At 33.7% G+C, this 15,446-nt stretch overlaps 1 protein-coding gene across 2 annotated transcripts in view; it reads left to right on the top strand.

Annotated features, from left to right (window-relative positions):
- The window catches only part of LOC128019021 (homeobox protein cut-like 2), a 146,915-nt gene that overhangs the window by 88,027 nt on the left and 43,442 nt on the right, over nucleotides 1-15,446 (top strand). For both annotated transcript variants that reach the window (XM_052604960.1, XM_052604961.1), the window contains exon 4: nucleotides 7,678-7,756. In XM_052604960.1, coding sequence (XP_052460920.1) covers nucleotides 7,678-7,756 — 79 coding nt within the window. The remainder of the gene's footprint in view (nucleotides 1-7,677; nucleotides 7,757-15,446) is intronic.

Below are 15,446 nucleotides of genomic sequence, written 5' to 3' on the forward strand. Positions count from 1 at the left end.
AGTCTTAGGGTTTAATGTCTATTCCTGTGAATCTCGTCTGGATTTAGAGCTGAACTGGGATCTGTCTTAAACTCTGCCAGACTGTCTTCTCTCGAGCATGTGTGGGGATTTTGTCTGAACTGAGATCAGTATCTGAAGCTGTACTTCTGCTGTACTTCCCAGATCTGGCTCTTGGTAGAGCAGGGTTTCCCAAGCGGTTTCGTCAGCTGAAATATTGACTTGAAGTACTGTACCTCTGAGTTAACATTTAACAACACATCTAATGCTGGTTAATGATCAAACAGTTAAACAGTAAATGTTTTATTTTGATTGTTTTGATTTTACAATTATTTATACGGCTGCACAACTTGCCTCAAAGAATTATATTGCAATAATTTTTTATAGTGATTTTAACAGCAATAGAACATTTCATATGATATGAAAATGATTCAAATTTTTGCTGCTTATTATTATTATTTCTACAATTTATTTATATAATTATAAAAACGATAGACAAATCTATAATTGTTGTAATTAGTGCTGTAATGTAAAATAAAGTGTTTTTTATTATTATAAAATAATTAAGTAGTACCCTATGATATTACCAATATTTGTCTTAAATTCTACATAAAGTATGTAAACTTTATTATTATTTTATATATTTATTTTCTAATAATTGTATAATAATATAATTATTTTAAAATATTAATTTTATTTTATAAATTAATTATATTTGTAAAATGTATTTATATAATTATAAAAATAAATACAGAAACATATTAGTGTTGTGAGTTACAGTTGCATGTAAAAAAAAAAAAAACAATTTGATAATTATACAAATATTTTTGTTATATGCTACATATTCCCAATATTTGTCATAAATTCTACACCTTCAAGCATTCAAATCTTCAAGTCTTTAAACTGAGTTAAAAGTGATTTATGTAAATTTGTGAATACAGAGAGCCAAATGCACTCTGTGTTCTACATACAGAGATGTATCTGGTGAGAAGCACCATTCACTTTGAGATGCTAAAAAACACTGCATTAAAGTCATATAATTTTGGTTTAATTATACAGCCCTGTTTATTTATTTTAAGTTTACTTTTGATTTTAGCTCATTATTGCCTTTTTAACAACTCTGGAAACCCCTTGCAGTTCCTGTATGAAGCCCCATTTGGGAGACAGTAGTGTAGAGTGTGTCTGGTCTCTCAGAGGGCAGTGTGTTTCTCCAGCTGGTACTGTCACAGTGTGTGTGTGTGTGTGTGTGTGTGTGTGACACAGGCTGCTGATCAGAATTGACGTGGGCACTGGATATGTGTCAGGACTTCGATTGCTCATTTCTCTCTGCGCTTCAGAGACAGCAGCTGCTTTTTCACACGGTCCATCACAAACTTCACAGCCAGATTTCTATCATTATGATTATAACTCATAGTTTGCTTTATGTATGTGCTTAAAATATTGTCAGAATATAGATGATCTTTTATCACCTTTGTTCATTGTCCATGTTAAGGATGCTCTGGGCCTGGAGTACTTATTCTGATGGCAGAATAAATGACCGGTCAGGTCAGGTTTATAGGTCAGATCAGTCACAGTTTGGGCAAGTTGTACATTTTAATATATACACACACACACACACACACACACACACACACACATATATATATATATATATATATATATATACAAAATCTAATTTATAATTTGATATAATTATTTTTTATATACTTTACATTTTCTAATGTTATACTTAATACTACATTTTATATAAAATATTTAGTATACATATAATTCATAGATCTTTTATACATTTTATAGTCTTTTTCATATTTCTACATTATTATGTTACCATAAGTTATTTTAATAATTTCATACATATAGAACGTATAGAATATGTACATACTTATAGAATTTTTAGAATTCATAATAATTTAGTTTAGAATAAAATTATATCAATTAAGTTAAAACAAAACATTTCTATTAATTATATTAATATAATTAACAGTGATCATTAATAAATCATTGGATAAATTCTATAATAATATATAATATAATCTTTTTTCCTATTTCTATGTTTCAGAATGGCAGGTTCATTTGTGACAATTTATTATTTTTACATTTTACCATTTTGATTTCCCCATTAAAAAAATAAATTATATATATATATATATATATATATATATATATATATATATATATATATATATATATATATATATATATATATATATATCTATCTATCTATCTATAGATAGATATATATATATATATATATATATATCTATAGATAGATATATATATATATATATATATATATATATATATATATATATATATATATATATATATATATATATATATATATATATATATATAAATGTTCAGCCATTAGGGCTAAAAGTGATGATTCTCTGCTAACTGTATAATCACCAGTTGTGATAATTGTAAAGGATGAGTGTATAATTGCTAATTGTTATTCTTTATTGGAGTCTCTCTGCCTTCATTTCTTGCTAACGCTCTTTGTAACATTTTTGTTCTTTTACGCTGACTTTTCTTGATTACTTTGTGCTCTTCTTGACCCTCTCACAAGAGTTGTGTGTGTGTGTGTGTGTGTGTGTGTCGAAAGTTTGCACGTATGTGAAAATACATTCACAGATTCACAGTTTCTGTTCTCAAATTAATTGTGGGACTCAACCACAGATGCTTTTGGCAGTCGAGCGTTTGATTTTTTTCTCTTCATTTGTGCAAATGAGAAATTAGTCAGTGAATGCTGGAGTGTGTTTTATGTAAAAACTAAATTATACCTTTAAGTTTTGGGACTAAAGTATCTTGAATTTCTTTGCGCTTTGAAGCTGTAATTATGAAGTAACAGAAGACGTGCAGTGCTGAGGTCTGCTTTTACAAACTAGAAGAAGAAATTACTATCAGCTTTCTACAGAATTATTAAAAGTGTCGTGTCAGACAGGGCTGTTTCAACTTTGGACACTTCTGTCCTTGTGAATTTGATAAAAACACACTTTTCATACTCTCACTAGTTAAATTTGTCCACTAATAATGCTAATTTATGCATATATTGTTAAAACACCTGGACTCAGTTTGATTGTATTGTATAATATGTAGCAGCACAACTGTTTTTAACATTGATAGTAATCATAAATGTTTCTCATGTGACACTGAAGACTGGAGGAATGATGCTGAAAATACAGCTGCGCATCACAGGAATAAATTACATGTTTTTATATATTCAAATAAAAATAGTTATTTAAAATGATTTTTTTGTATTTTTATTGTATTTTCAAACATATAAATCCTGCCTGGGTGAGCAGAAAAGACTTTTTAAAATATCTTAAAAGCTTTTGAATGATGGTGAATAAAAATTAGGAGAATTTTTCCAAACTGTTGTCTTAAGCAATAAGTGTGAAAAAAAAAAATCTGATTAAATCTATTTTTGCTTTTCAATTCAAATAAATACTCACAAAAAGGAGAAGGTTTTGAGGGTTACACTGTTTTTAGCAGTACGTCAAACTTGTATTTCAAGATCAAGGTAAATTATTTCTCGTTAAACAAGTGTGTGTGTGTGTGTGTGTGTGTGTGTGTGTGTGTGTCTGTGTCTGTGTGTGTGTGTGTGTGTGTGTGTGTGTGTGTGTGTGACGGGTTGGTGGTGTGATGTTGGAGGTAATCTGTGTGCTCTCCCGTTAGGAGATGATGAAGATTTATGTAAAATTGTTACAGTGTATCGTGCGATGAGGATGATGATGCTGATCGTCATGGTGATTATGCTTTTGTCTAACAAGTCATTATGGCCTTGAAAAATGGAGGCTGAAATGGCTCTTCATCTTGTGTAAATTCATAAGGAGATCTTTGTTGTCTCTTGGAGAATTACAGGGATTTATCTTTGCGTGATTATCCGGCCATATGTGAGCCAGTCTGTGCTCAATTCATTCATGTTTCCAGTCCTGACTGCAAATGCTGGAGGGGGGAAAGTGTTCACAAATAAATAAGCATATGTCTCTAATAAGATGCAAATGTTATTATTATTATTTTTTTTTAAGTTGTAAATAAAGATTTTTGGTGTGTGTTGTAGGAAAATACTATTTCAGGCTTTCTAAAATTTCACAAATTTCAATGTTACATGTAAATTTTGTGTGTTTAATCGTGAATTTTATTAACATTGTAATAGTGCACACTATTTTTTCCACTAAGTTGTAAATAAAACAAAAATTATTAGTGCTTTACAATAAAATACTATTTCAGTCTGTCTAAATCACAATTTCATGTTTAATTCAATATTACTTGCTATTTCTTTGTTATTATTTGGGAAATTCACTAACAATTTTAAAGTGAAAATTGTTTCTACACAAATTGTTTTTTCTTTCAGCGTACACTAATTTTTTTTTTTTTTTCCTAAAGTTGTTAATAAAACAAAGATTATTGCAGTACATACAAGAAAATACTATTTCGGGATTTCTACTTTAAAATTTCTTGTTTAATTCACTGTTACTTGCCATTTGTCTTTGTAATTATTAGTAAATTGTATATAGGTCATTGATAACTTGATTACTACTTTTAAAACATTGATCTGTTTGTTTTGACTGGCCTGATTTCTGACTCGTCCAATGGCATGAGTTTGGGGGCGGGACTATCTCTAAGTCTGACCAATGGCAGATGGGGGAGTGTTTCTGAAATGTTTCTGAAAATTGCAATTCCATGTGAAAATAACCAACTTGAGCTTTAAAGCTGAAACATAAGCAGTGTTAAATAGGTTCAGTGCCATTGAGAAGCAGCACTTATCAGACCAATCACATCTGCAGATGCTCTGACTGGTTTAACATCGCACTCGCTCGCTTCCTTTACATTTGTTGGCTTGTGTTTGTTGTGTGAGCTCCAGTGCTGATGGAGCAACTGAATGTCATGACTTCAAAAAAGAGAGAGAGAGAAAACTAAAAAAATAAAGAGAGAAACACAATTGCTTTTAGACAGTGAGTGCGGGAGACTATTGTATCAGTATTGATTCCTGTAGCGCTGCTCTATTCTGCATGAACTCCACGAGACATGCTGCTTCAGACAACATGATGCTTATTGAGCAGGTTCAATGCAATGCTGCATATCATTTTCAAAGAAAGTAATATGCAGTATGTATAATGTGTGCAGAGTGCAAATTTTACTGCTACTGTACAATGAAAATAATGTGCAGTATGCAGCAGCACACGTGTCGCGGGATACTGTATCAGTGCAATTCACTTGACCTTTTAAATATGTTTTAAACATTTTTAACTTATTCGATCTAACTTCCACAAGTTATATGTTTAACCAAAATTGGATTAAAAGTGCACACTATTTTTATTTGTGAGATGGAATTAAATACAAAGTAGTAAAATGTGTGTTGCATACTGCATAGTGCTTTACATATTATTATGAATTATGATTACTGGTTTAGTTTCACAGTATCAGTGAATCTCCTGAACAAATGTTTTGGTCATTTTTCACCCCCCCCCCCCCCCCCCCAAAAAAAAAAAAACAACAAAACAAAACATTTGCATGATAATGAAGCCCATTCTTAAGAGTATTCAATTATTGTAATAAATTAATACAAACAAATGAAGTGATAAAATATATAATATAATATAAATATTTATAATGTAAATATTATATGCTTCATTATATGATTTCCCATGAAAATTAAACCTATTTCTAGGACCATTAAAGTTTTAATTAATAGAAAGTAATAAAATAGCATTTAAATCTTTTTAAAATTAAAATCTGCAATAATATTAACTAATATATATATATATATATATATATATATATATATATATATATATATATACAGTATACATTTCTAAAAAATAGTCCTAAAATATGCTTCATCTTCTTTATGACAAAAAAAATCAATTCTTTTAATTTTATATTTAAATAAATAAAAAAAATATTTAAATGTATGTGTAACCTTTTTTTTTTTTTTTATAAATATGACCCAGATCAGTTCTTGACTCATGTACACTTCACAGTTTGGCGTATTCAACAGCAGCCATTGACCTCTCTTCACCCGCCACACTCTGATTTACTTCAGCACAAAATCTCCTTTGAGTCAAGCGCTGATGACTTGATTTGAGTGTGTAGGACTCTCCGTCTTTTATTTCTGTTGAGTCTCTCTTCTGCCGTCACAAAGCTGGCATCGTCCTGGCATCATCACCAGACTCTCAATGACGGGACGGGCCGAGGGTGCACGGCTGGAGTGAATCGCTCTGACTCTGGAGCTCTTCTGTGTGGTCTTTGGAGCTGTAACCCACATATCCACAGGCACAGGTGCCCTCTCTATGGGGCCAGGTGGCGGTCCATTCTGCTCCTGCTTTTTCTTAATTAATCCGTAATTGGTTTGAGTCACCTGTGGAGAGGAGAATAGCAGGGGTGACGGGTCGGGTTAGAGGAGGTTCTGGTTGAATCTGACCTGGCTTCATTGTCCACAGTAGTCCAGCGCAGACCCAGAGCCCTCAGCAGCACAGACACACATACAGCCTTTATACACTCTCAGAATAAAAAGGTGCAAAAGCTGTCCATAGGGTGGTACTTAAAATTGACTCTACAAAGGTGTTCCTCTTGAAAAGGTGACAGCTTTTGTATCTTTACTGTACATTTAGCACTGTAGTGTTTAGAATTAGATAGCACACTGTTATATAATATCCACACAACAATATTAATATTTAATATTAACAAAATTAATAGTGTTTCTAGTACTGTTTGTGGTCAGTAAAAAATAATTATATTTTTTTCTGAAAGACATTGATACTTTTAATTATCAAGGCTGCATTAAATTGATCAGAAGTGACAATAAATGCTGTTTTCAACATTGATAACAATCAGATGTTTTTTAATAAAAAATCTGCATATTATGATTTCTGAAGATCATTTGACACTGAAGACTCCAGTAATGATGCTGAAAATACAGATTTGATCACAGGAATAAATTAAAATGTAAAATATATTCAAATAGAAAACAGCTATTTAAAACTGTAATAATATATCACAATATTACTGTTTTTCAAATAAATACCACCTAGGTGAGTAAGTGAGAGACTTCTGTAAAAGCATAAAATACTTACACACTGTATACTGCATATTATGTGTGTATATATAATTGTGAAACACTATGCAGTATACAAAGATACATGCTTTAAATAGTAGTATGCTAAATTTGCCACACGATCCTTAATATAGATTTGAATTATGTAATTATTTAGCTATTTTAATTTGGCAAATAGTGTCCTTTTTTTGTTCTTCACACTGCAAGTGAAAGTTCAAGTCAAGAGCATTGCATTGTGGGAAACAGCAGTCTTTGAAGTGTGGTGTGTATAGTATAGTAAGATATAGTAAGTGATGCACTGTATTCATACTGCACAAACATAATGAGTAGAACATCCCCTTGTGTTGTGATGAGTGTGAAGTCGTTATGTGTTGTCTCTGGTATATTTGTCGAAGTATCGGAGGCTTTCTTGCATTGCTGACTTTATTAGACAGAGTTTTCCTCATGAGCGATCATGCTAATGTTTTTCTCTATTTAAGTACAGGAATAAACTTTGCTCTGTTCATTTGTAGCTCTGGGGTATCAACATATGGAGCAGAATTATTGACTGGAGTGTTTTATTATGTGTTGCGTGGCCCTTAAGTGTGTCCTGGATTGATGAGCTCATCTCTCTGCTGCAGGTGGTTGCGTTGAACCAGCGAAGTAAGGAGGCGGAGTCTGCGTTCCTGGGAATATATAAACAGCTGATCGAGGCCCCAGGTGAGCTGCACACACACACACACACACACACAAAACCATACATTCACCGCTCAATTTCACATGACTCGAAGGAACATTTATATACACAGCTATAACGATAGCTTACATTATATTATTCATTAGATTTTTTAATGCCAATTAAAAACCGGTTCAAGGTGTCATATATCACGTAAAATAGTGTTTTTGTATTCTTTTTTTACTCTTTTATTATTTACTATGTAGGCAAACTCTGATCTGAAAACATAAAACTAAATAGCAAAACGAATCCGAAATCGTGACGCTAAACCATAAGGTCTTTTACATACTGTACAACCACCCACAATTATACACACACACACACACACACACACATATGGCAACATTTTTATGTTCAATTTTGCAATTTTTTTAAGTTAAAATTTTTATCTAATATATATTTTTTTATTTAATAGTTTAGTTGGTAACAATGCTAATTTAGTCACTTATATTTAATGCACTATATTAGACTATCAATTTTATGCTTATGCTTTATGCTTATATTTTAATTTAAATTGTATGTGCTTTTATAATTTTTTTTTTGTTTTAGTTCTAGATTTAATTCAATTTTTTTCAGTTATAATAATTTATGACTGAAAATGTATTTTATTTTTATTAGCTACCAAAGCAACATTTCAAATTTTCATTGAGGTTCATCTAATATTTATATTTTATTTTTATTTCAGCTTTACTTTAATTATTACAAATTATTTTTATTATTTTTATTATTTTATTAGTTAATATTAGTAATAACAGCACTGGTTGTTTTCAATTAGTCCACTATATTAAATGATATATTTATGCTTATGGCATAATTTCCATGAGCTTATTAGATTTGGACTTCTTAAAGGTACAGTAGCAGATGTTGCCAATGTGACATTTCAAATTTTTGTTATTTTATTTTTTCATGTAATATTTTATTTCGATTTCAGCTTAATCCTGCTATATTACAGTATATAAATTATGACATCAGATGCTCATTAACATATGACCATGTATATTTACATATAAACACCTTTACTGTATCTTGGTTTGCCCTCATGAGGTCATTTCTATATGAAAATCTTAAAGGTACAGTAGCAAAAACGGTCTGTTTATAAATGATAATGTAAAACTGTTACTCTTAACTGTTTTTGTTTAGTACTACAGTAAGTGTTTGCAAAAGTGTAGAAAGTGGCCCCTTTTTTATGCTTGTTGGATGTGTTTGGGGTCGTGTGGGTCCATATGGTCTCAGGTTCTGTAGACCGCTGTGGGCCAATCAGAACTCAGCTGGCGGCTGACCGACACTCACAAGTGAAACGTGTGATTGATGAGGAGTGTAGAGCAGAGGAGAAACGATAAGAGAGAAACCAGACAAATAGACACGAGAGAAAGAGAAAGAGGACAGGGGCCTGATGCTGGACCGTCCTATCAGAGATCACAGGAAGCTGATGTCACTGTTTACACATTCATTGACTTCTGCTGGAGAGATAAGCTCCAAAACCTAGGGAGCTGCCTACCTAGACAGCAGTTTCAGGCATCACGGGCAATCCCAGAATGCATTGCGACGGGTTCTGTGAATAAATCCAAGTTGGTGGATTAGGCAAACTATATGTCTCCCAGTGCTGAGAAGTAATGATTAAACATTTCTCAGTGTAATTTTAACCAGTTTTTGTGTGTGAAACATATTTTTTATGCTTATTTAAGTATTGCAATGCAATATGTGCTATTGAAATCAGTTATGTTTTGAGTGAACAACGCTGCCTATGTAGAGCATTTCAAACAGTTACACATGAGACTTATACTTATATAGACAGAAGTTTTGTATAAAACAGACTGACTTTAAAGATATATCTGATCTCTTGCACTTCATTTTGTTCCGTGCTCTTTGAAAGAAGTAATGCATTTTCTTTTGTGTAAAGTGTCTCGCTTTGAAGATGTATTCGTTGTGAATCCCTGACCTATAGCTCTCCTATCAATATTTTTTATTTATATCATTTTTATATGTATTGACAAAAAACATATTTTCACTTACAAGAGTACTTGTTATTCTTCCTTATTTAGAAAATAAAACACATTTTAGGAAGCATGTCGGATGTGGTGAATGGTGCAGACAAACTTTAAACAGCCTTCTTGCACTGGAAATAAAATAGTTCTGGTGGCATTTGAGCTCCAGATAGATTGTATTTGTTATTCGACTGTTTTAACTTGAAATGTTTGAAGGGCTGGATACCATTCAGAGGTTTGGGGTCAGTAAGGTTTTTAGTGTTTTTAAAAGGAGCCTCTTCTGTTCATCATGGCTGCATCAAGAAGTATTTGCTATTGTAATAAATTCCCAAATGTAATTTAATTCTGTGATCAAAGCTGAATTTTCAGCATCATATTCCAGTTTTCAGTGTCACATGATTTTTAAGTAATCATTCTAATATGCTGATTTGCTGCTCAAGAAACATTTCTGATTAGTACAAAATACAGTGAGCTACTAAAATAATGTAAAACAATTACCAACTTAGAAATTATAAAGACAAATTTACTTAACAAATGTTTTAGACACACAAGGGCCATAATATGTGACGAAATCTGTCTGAATTGTTTTGTTTTTGTCTTTGATTTATGTAAAAAGACCTGGTGAATAACTCCGATTTTACCTCATCTGTGCATGCTACAATAGTGTGACGCTGTCTAAACGCTGCCAAAGTTTTCCCCCTAAGCCGCGGTCATCAGGTGCTCGCATAACCTGCCGTTTGACCTCCATGCGAATCGTCCTGATGACGAGAGCTATGTTTTCATCTGTATCGACCCCTGACGGATCCTGCCATCTGTGAGGCTGATCCTGTCGTCTACAGCATCCTATTAATCTGTTCTTTCCACTGGTTTGAGCAAGGTCACCCCACCCGCCATCCCGGGAATGAACTGTCCCAGGTGCTGTAAAGGACAGGAAACTCACTCTGAAACTCTGAAGATTGTGGATCAGACATGTTGATTAAATGTGTGTTCATAATCAGAGCACATACACACACTGAGTCGCTTTACATGTACAATAAAGTACCACAAAACAGCACATAATACAACGATTTAATGTAAACCAATAAACCCAAAACTACAAAGGAAAATTTAAGATGTGCACTATTTTAGTTTTTTTTTTTTTTTTTTTCAGTGGTATTTTTACTTTGCTGCTGTACTTTCTTTTTAAGAATCTGTACTTTACAGGAGTATTTTTATTTGGAGAAACTTTTATTTTACTACATTCCAAAGCATAATTTTGTTGTTTTTACTACAATACATTTTATAAAAACATACCTGGAGAAATCGTCACCCAATCTGAGACGCGATAGTGGTGTCCCCTCTGTTGATGTAACAGCGTTACGTAAAATATAACTAGATACATGTAACATCGAACTAGATACATGTAACAGTGTTACATAACATCTAACTTGAAACATGTAACATTGTTACATAACATCTAACTAGATACATATAACAGTGTTATGTAATATCTAACTTGAAACATGTAACATTGTTACATAACATCTAACTAGATACATATAACAGTGTTACGTAATATCTAACTTTATACATGTAACATTGTTACATAACATCTAACTAGATACATATAACAGTGTTACATAACATCTAACTTGAAACATGTAACATTGTTACATAGCATCTAACTAGATACATATAACAGTGTTACATAACATCTAACTTGAAACATGTAACATTGTTACATAACATCTAACTAGATACATATAACAGTGTTACGTAATATCTAACTTTATACATGTAACAGTTACGTAACATCTAACTAGATACATGTAACAGTGTTACATTTTAATTACAAATTAAATGTAGAAATTGAATCAGTTATAGTTACTTAAAAAAGTGTATTTAAATTACAGTTACTTATGAAAATGTCAATGATAATAAAGGGGGTTATATCTGAATATTTTCTGTAAAAAGCTAGGATATATTGAATAATATGAATATGTTGCTTTGCCTGTTTTTGATGCCTCCTGCCGTTTAAAGACTGTTCAGTAAAGCAATGCTACTTTGATGATACATGCTTCATGCAATAAAAGTATCTGAACATCCTTTAAGATAAAATTTATGTATTATATTTTGAACTTTTGGCCCAATTTTAACTTTTTTTAAATTATTATTTATTGTTTTAAATGAATGAAAATGTTTAATTTGATGAGGTTTAAGCTTTAAAAAATTACATTTACAAATGGAGTGAGAAAATTACAGAATAATTCAACATGCATTCTCTAAAAACAAGTAATACACTTTATACAGTTTTGCTTCTCAGATCAATTTCATTGTAAGGATGTTGAGATATTCGGAAGAAAAAAATACTGATTATGATTTTTTTTATGCATTATCAGCATTGGATTGTGTGTGTAACACACTCAGCACTTTCAACTAAGATCTAATTACTTTATCTTAAACTAAAACATATTTTCTGCTGTTTTAACTGAGGCAGTGATAAATAAAATGCACTTTTTAAATAGATTTGTACATTTTCTACCATAAATGAGTGATGTTGCCTGCGCAAAATCACCACTATGATTCTTATAAGAGATAATTTTTGGAGTATATTGTATTAGGTTTGCCCTATAAAATACACAGCTGAACATATTTTCATCCATTCAAATCCTGATGCATTAAAACAGCTTCTGCTTTAGTGTCTCAAGGCATTTAAACGGGGGGGGGGGGGGGGGGTGAAATGCTCGTTTTCACTCAATCTCCTGTTAATCTTGAGTACCTATAGAGTAGTACTGCATCCTTCATAACTCCAAAAAGTATTTAGTTTTATTATATTCATAAGAGAAAGATAGTCTGTACCGATTTTTCCCGGAAAAACACGACCGACTGGAGGCGTGACGTGTGGGCGGAGCTAAAGAATCACGAGCACGAGTAAGCTTTTGCGTTGAGAGCGTTTGGAAGCTGTGACATTACCGTGAGGAAAAAAACATCATCCAAAACAAACCATGGCTAATAGTCAGATTCAGCGTATATTTATGATCCAGAATCAGATCCCGAGGCTGAAACTGAACGAGAGCAGCAGCAGCAACGTCTCGCTCCGAGCGGGGCTCGAACCCGGGTCTCTGGCATGGGAGGCGGACGCACTAACAAGGAGGCAGAGATATTTTAAGCAGTTTTACTCACCGCATGCGGTTCCAACACACGATCGTGACCCTTTTTCGTTGGGACTGCATTATTCTTAAGAAATAAACGATACGCAAATCTGTCGTCAAACTGGGCTTTGTTTGTAAAACAAGCATTTTAGAAATGCAGGGAACAAACACAAACACTTGCACAACTCTGTTGATGCTCTGTAAAAATAAACTCCATCCACTGGTCCCTTAATGCTGTTTCTCTTTTGGTAATCTGTGCAGGGTTGTCTTGCCCTGGCAACCAAAAACACACTTCTTTTGTGACTTTTCGCGACGCTCTTGCTTTGATCAGTGAAGTCTGTTGTGCTCTCAGTGCTCTGCTATACAGGAGCGTGCGCTCTTCCAGCAGAAGTGCCTCAGGACCCATATAAGGAAATTCCACTCCATCTAACGTCACACAGACCCATACTCGAAAAAAACTTTCCGAAACTTGTGACAAACCGGAAGAGGTATTTTTGGAACAGAAATACTCCTTCAAACGTACAACTTAATTTTTTAAACTTTGTCCATGTTTAGCATGGGAATCCAACTCTTTAACGGTGTAAAAATCTCAGTATGCATGAAATCAATCACTTTTATTTATATAGTGCTTTTAACAAAATACATTGCGTCAAAGCACTGAACAACATTCATTTGGAAAACAGTGTCTCAATAACGCAAAATGATAGTTAAAGGCAGTTCATCATTGAATTCAGTTATGTCATCTCTGTTCAGTTGAAATAGTGTCTGTTTTTACTTGCAATCAAGTCAATGATATCGCTGTAGATGAAGTGACCCCAACTAAGCAAGCCAGAGGCGACAGCGGCAAGGAACCGAAACTCCATCGGTGACAGAATGGAGAAAAAAACCTTGGGAGAAACCAGGCTCAGTTGGGGGGCCAGTTCTCCTCTGACCAGACGAAAACCAGTAGTTCAATTCCAGGCTGCAGCAAAGTCAGATTGTGCAGAAGAATCATCTGTTTCCTGTGGTCTTGTCCCGGTGGTCGTCTGAGACAAGGTCTTTACAGGGGATCTGTATCTGGGGCTCTAGTTGTCCTGGTCTCCGCTGTCTTTCAGGGCAGTAGAGGTCCTTTCTAGGTGCTGATCCACCATCTGGTCTGGATACGTACTGGATCCGGGTGACTGAAGTGGTTTCTCTGGATAATGTTATATGAAGCACCATTACTTCAAACGAGTTATACTTGAAGCCTGCCCTCTGAGAAATCCTGAAAACGTTGTTATAAATTGAAGCAACTCCTCCCCCTTTGCCTTTTAGACGCGGCTCGTGTTTATAACAATAATCTTGGGGGGTGGACTCATTTAAAATAATGTAATCATCAGGTTTTAGCCAAGTTTCTGTCAAACAGAGCACATCTATATTATGATCAGTTATCATATTATTTACAAAAAGTGTTTTCGTAGAAATGGATCTGATATTCAATAAGCCAATCTTTATCATTTGTTTATCCATATTGCATTTGTTTTTTATTTGTTGAACCTCAATTAAATTGTTAACCTTAACTTGGTTTGGACGTTTTTTGTATTTTCTAGTTCGTGGAACAGACACAGTCTCTATAGTGTGATATCTAGGTGAAAGAGTCTCTATGTGCTGAGAATTAACTGACCTCTGTGACGGGAGGCAGCTAGCAGACGGTCGGTTTAGCCAGTCTGTCTGCTTCCTGACCTGGGCCCCAGTTAGTCAAGTATAAACACTAAGACTATGTGCCATATTTCTAGACAGAAGAGCAGCACCACCCCAGGAGGGATGAAGACCATCTCTTTTAAACAGGTCAGGTCTGTCCCAAAAGCTCGTCCAATTGTCTATGAAACCTATGTTATTCAGTGGGCACCACTTAGACATCCAGCCATTGAGTGATGACAATCTGCTATGCATCTCGTCACCACATTTCACCCCCCCTTTAAGTGTGATTATGTCCATCATGGTTGTATAGGCGGCTTCAGTTACTGTACCTGTACCGTTTGTGCACCAGATACTGTATTAGGAGATAAACACGTAACGCAGGTTTGTCCACTGCTCTGCCTTTACTCTTCAATGACAGCGATAGAGTCCTGCGACCTCTGTTTTAATGCACCGCTTGTACGGTATTGATAAAGTTAACAAAAACATGCTGCTCATCTGTTTATCCACAAAGAGTTGAGTTTGGAGGAGGCGAAGGGAAAATGCTGATGTGTCCTTTACGCTCTACATGCTAATCGCTCTGTGTGTCTCTCGTTCTGTCTGTGTGGCTGATATCAACAGAAATCCACCATCGCGATGATGATGGCTCCCCATCTCCACGTTCTTATGTTTAGCTCCGTTTTCCTGTTTTGTCAGCAATTATTGAATCCCTGATTGTTCAGCTGTGCATAATTATGAAAAACTATTGTAAAACAGATGTGAATCTTTTCTCAACTCTGGGCACTTTTGGCCCTGTGGACGCTTAGAAAACAAACTTGAACTTGCACTAGATTATTTAATTTGTCAGTTTACCGTAGACATGCACACATCGGAAAAGCAATCTCTTCTTGTCCATTTTATAT

Source organism: Carassius gibelio, chromosome A8 (assembly GCF_023724105.1).
Source record: "Carassius gibelio isolate Cgi1373 ecotype wild population from Czech Republic chromosome A8, carGib1.2-hapl.c, whole genome shotgun sequence".
NCBI classification, from domain to species: domain Eukaryota; kingdom Metazoa; phylum Chordata; class Actinopteri; order Cypriniformes; family Cyprinidae; genus Carassius; species Carassius gibelio.